Genomic DNA, 4,778 nt, shown 5'->3' with positions numbered 1-4,778 from the left:
CTGAAAAAAAAAAATCAAGATGATACAAAAATAAGCAGGACATTTCAATAACACATGGTAACTACCTACTGACCACAAAACAATGTGGTTTCATGAATACAGTTTCACAAACTGTTTTTAGAATAAAAACAAATATTTTCCATTTAGTAACATTACTTGTTGTCTCAGATATGTCCAGTAACTGTTGATTGTTCCCCCCCACACATTTTTTTTCTTCTTACAAACCGCAATCCCTAAAGGACAAAAAAGTTTTATTCATTGTTTCATAAGCTTATCTATAACTTCAAGAATCTGTGCCAGAGGCTCCTGATTCCTGTTCAGCTTCTTCTAGCCACGTGAAGAAAGATGTTACAGACTTTAGGGCCACACCCTTGCCTTCTTTTTCAGCTGGATCATCACTCTTCTGCCACTGAGTAAAGGCGTCGTCTGATATTAAATCTTCATCATACATTACATCAAATATCTCTCTTAAAAGTCCTAGAGAGAGAGAAGAAAAAAGGCAAACATCAAATCTCCCATCAAGAAATTGCAGGAGGAAAGATTCTTATACAGTAACAATTACAGACCATCTATCAATGACTTTCAGTTTTAAGACTAGTAAAAACTACCAATATTTTTTTCTTGCATAAAAACATAAGAAATTTTGTATAAAGTGTGGTTACAATTAATGAATTTATTTCTTTATAGTTTAAGCCAAAAAAAGTTGCATATTACTTTTTTTAAATCTAAAAGTTATTTTTAGCCTAAATATGTGAAAAACAGGTCTGACAAATTTTTCAATTGCTTGCATGTAAAATGCAAAAAAAAAAAAAAAGTTGGATAGTTGCTGAATTGACACTAGTACTATTAAGTTATGGCTGTTGTGCTCTTGTATGTAGGTTAACTTCATTTTATGTTTTAAGCCTAACTATCAGTTCTATTTAGGACTTCACCGTAACAAAGTCATCTATGTCAATAAAGCTGACATGGCAAAATCTTTTCTAAAATAAAATGTTTTAGTTTGGAAAAACGTTTTGTAATATATTCTTACAACTCCCAAGTGTACATTAAGTTCATTAAAAACAATATTATATCTTGTACTTATAATTAGTTCCCTAAAACTAGTTTTCACTAAATTCATTTAAAATTATCAAACATTTTTCTGAACTCTAGATGAAAAAATTTCAAAAAGATGCACCAAATTAGGGCCACCTTTTCATGGTAACATGGTAGCTGATGTTAAGAAAGTGTTATATTTTTGATATTTTTAATCACAAATACTAAATCTATTGGCTTCCAATGCCTCACCATTCAAAACATACACCTAAAATGACAATAGTGACTCATGATGGTTAACATACGCATCTTATGGACTACACATACACCTAAAATGACAATAGCGACTCATGATGGTTAACATACACATCTTATGGACTACACATACACCTAAAATGACAATACTGACTCATGATGGTTAATATACGCATCTTATGGACTACACTTACACCTAAAATGACACTAGCGACTCATGACGGTTAACATACGCATCTTATGGACTACACTTACACCTAAAATGACACTAGCGACTCATGACGGTTAACATACACATCTTATGGACTACACATACACCTAAAATGACAATACTGACTCATGATGGTTAACATACACATCTTATGGACTACACACCTTTTGGGTGTTCTAATCTGTGTACCAGATGTTGTAAAGCATAGAGTGCTTCGAGTTCAAGGAGTTCTTTGTGGTCTAAGTAGCGTTGGAAAATGGGTGTTCTTGCAGCCACAACCTTCTTATTCAATTCATACCTGTTCTGGTTTTCTAAATGCAAAGTAACAACATTAAGATATTTTTCTACTAACATTTATACAGTTATTAAGAGAAGAAAAATGGTCATTGTCAAGTCATAACCACGAAAGTTGAGTTTCTTATCATTTGTGTTTTATACGGAATTGTTCACAGAATTTGTTACTCAACAGTTCTTTCAAAATCATGTACACATCATTCAATTAGAAATGGTAACTTTGTCACATTACTCTGAATCCATAAAATTGGACTTGCATGACAATGACAACACAATGCATCAAATAGAACAGTTGAAAAGTTACAAAATATTAAATAAAAAAAAAACATTAAATATATTTAAATAAGTAATTTACTTTACGTATATTTTTTCATCTGAAGAAACTAACCGATCCATATCATCAATCTTTTATTAAACTTTTCCCTTCTTTTTTTAAACTTATATGACAGTTACCTCTTCTCTAAACCAGCTTCCCAATGAGAATTTGGGAGATATCTACATATCAAAAATGGTCAAATAATTCACATTATGTGAATAACTGTTGGACATATTAAGTAACTTGCAACTTTTAATATTTGAAAGTGTCAATCTGAAAATAGCATGACCAAAGCATGAATTTTGTGTAATGCTCAACATTGACAAAACTGTATTGTTTGTTTTGAATTTTGCGCAAAGCTACACGAGGGCTATCTGCACTAGCCATCCCTAATTTAGCAGTGTAAGACTAGAGGGAATGCAGCTTGTCATCACCACCCACTTTTTTACCAACGATTAGTGGGATTGACCATCACATTATAACGCCCCACGGCTGAAAGGGCGAGCATGTTTGGTGTGACAGGAATTCAAACCCGCAACCCACAGATTGTGAGTCAAACAAAAGATTTGCTGGGCCAAACATTATTTAAATTAATTTTCTAGAGTAACCATTTTTATTTAAATAACAAAACAACTGATCGAGACTCCAAAATGTGTATAAAATGTACTTCTGTACAAACCTTCAATGGCACTTTCTACGAGAGTGGTGACTAACACACGAATAAACTGAGAGTCTTTGCTTCTCTTCTCACCGATGTGAGCCTATTAAGTGAAATCCAGGAAAACATCAATGAAACATTTATTTCAACAGTTGGACAATTATGTGCAAAGTTGTGTTTTAACATACAACTACTTGAGATATATCAAAATTTCACATTTAAATTATTATTACATGTTTAATAACATTCATATGTGATTTTTTTTTGCTCTCAATGTTTTTAGAACCCTCAACCCCATAACATCTTACCTCAATCCAGTCCAAGATTTCCTCATTATTAGCTTTTTTTTTCTGTAGAAGAAAGTTCAATTCTTTCTTTATAGCTTCATTGGAGAGTGAGGTGTCAGGCTGTGGCTCACTGTCATTCAGAGTAAATTCTAGTTTCTAAAAATAAATATGAAATCACATTATTTCACGTGCTAAGCAAGATATAACAATTACCCATACTCAGGTTTTTTAATGTGAAACTTCAAACGGTGTAAAGCAAAAGATTTGAGTGTACCATCATCTGGCTTGTATGCTGTACAACCTCAAACACACACATTTTTACTGAAATAAGAAATGTGTGTGCGTGCATATTTATACACATATGATTAAACTAAACTATTTACAAATACATTATTCTTGTTCACTATTTCAAAAATACTTTTAATTATTAATAACTACAAAAGAAATTGCAATACTACACAAATTATTCAGGTTTCGAGAAGTATTGACATTTATAACAAACTTGTTCGCAAAATCTATAAATTCTGTTAATATTTAACGGGGGTCTTAAACCAATCAAAAAACTTGCATATTCTTATCTATAAGCTTGGAAACAGTTAATGTTTCTCACCAGAATGATCACGATCTCTGGTCATTGTTACGGGAAAGCATATCTCATGCAGTCAATAACAAACTAAAGGATTTCTTCACTATAATAATTCACACTAGATTTAGAAAGATATTATTTCAATAATTCATACTGGATGTCTATTCAGGTTTAGAAGCAGATAATCTATATAATCTCCATTCAGATTTGACAACTGATTATTTATTTAATTCATACTATCAAAACAACACACGTACAAGGACACACCTTTCTATAAACACTGCTTTACTAATGGATTTCTTTATCTGCACTACAATACTTACATTGGTTTGGATAAATTCATCAACATTCTCTCCTGGTTTGAGCAAATCTTTCCACTGTAATCCAGATGTCCTCCATAACTCGCCCACTTTGATAGATCCCTAGATTAAAAAAAAAATTACCATGCTTACTCTATTTTGGTCAGCACATTTTATGATAGTTGTACATCAAAGTGTATTTCCTTTAGTTTCTCATTTTACAGTATAAACTAACAACAGTTATTTGGAAATTGATGCCGAGTCTACGTCACAAAGTACATGAAACTGACTATAGTATTAAAATCATAAATAATATTCAACATTAAACTGGTACACAATTTTATTTAGGCCTATCTATGGCCTTGAAAAAGTTGACTATATGTTTCGACGTTACAACGTCATCCTCAGGAGTGAATTACAAGACAATTGGCAAATTATTTTCAGCTTGTTAGTAGGTCATTGACCTGTATGTTATTTTTCATACATTCACACTAAACCATTTAAAGGAGATCAATTCCACATTCTTGCAGAAATATTCGCCAAACACAAAAAAGATCATGTAGTATTAAATAGAGATGAAGGTTGTTAATAGTTTGAATGCGAGTAACTATAATAGGAAAATAACATTTCTAGTAAAAACACTTAACTATAAAACAGTCATTATTTGTGTTCAAGATACTTATGATCTTTAACGAAATCTTACCAGTTTTTAAGAGGATATGTTAAGAAATCTCAGAGTTACCGCACGTATTGTTATACTAGTGAAATTTGCGACTATTTCCCAAAATTTCACGAGCCCGCCACGAAAGGGGTAATTTTATTGCAAGGTAACAGCCA

At 31.9% G+C, this 4,778-nt stretch overlaps 1 protein-coding gene across 1 annotated transcript in view; it reads right to left on the bottom strand.

Annotated features, from left to right (window-relative positions):
* LOC106461962 (eukaryotic translation initiation factor 4 gamma 3-like) overlaps positions 1-4,778 on the bottom strand; it is a 70,477-nt gene continuing 65,699 nt past the window's right edge. Inside the window, exons 24-28 of the mRNA XM_013921831.2 lie at positions 3,966-4,064; positions 3,078-3,212; positions 2,791-2,872; positions 1,666-1,812; positions 1-477 (exon numbers count right to left, since the gene is read on the bottom strand). Of these exons, the coding sequence (XP_013777285.1) occupies positions 284-477; positions 1,666-1,812; positions 2,791-2,872; positions 3,078-3,212; positions 3,966-4,064 (657 nt within the window). The 3' untranslated portion in view covers positions 1-283. The remainder of the gene's footprint in view (positions 478-1,665; positions 1,813-2,790; positions 2,873-3,077; positions 3,213-3,965; positions 4,065-4,778) is intronic.

The sequence above is a fragment of the Limulus polyphemus genome, unplaced genomic scaffold, assembly GCF_000517525.1.
Source record: "Limulus polyphemus unplaced genomic scaffold, Limulus_polyphemus-2.1.2 Scaffold1067, whole genome shotgun sequence".
Classification (NCBI taxonomy): domain Eukaryota; kingdom Metazoa; phylum Arthropoda; class Merostomata; order Xiphosura; family Limulidae; genus Limulus; species Limulus polyphemus.
This window is presented reverse-complemented; position numbering and strand designations above follow the sequence as displayed.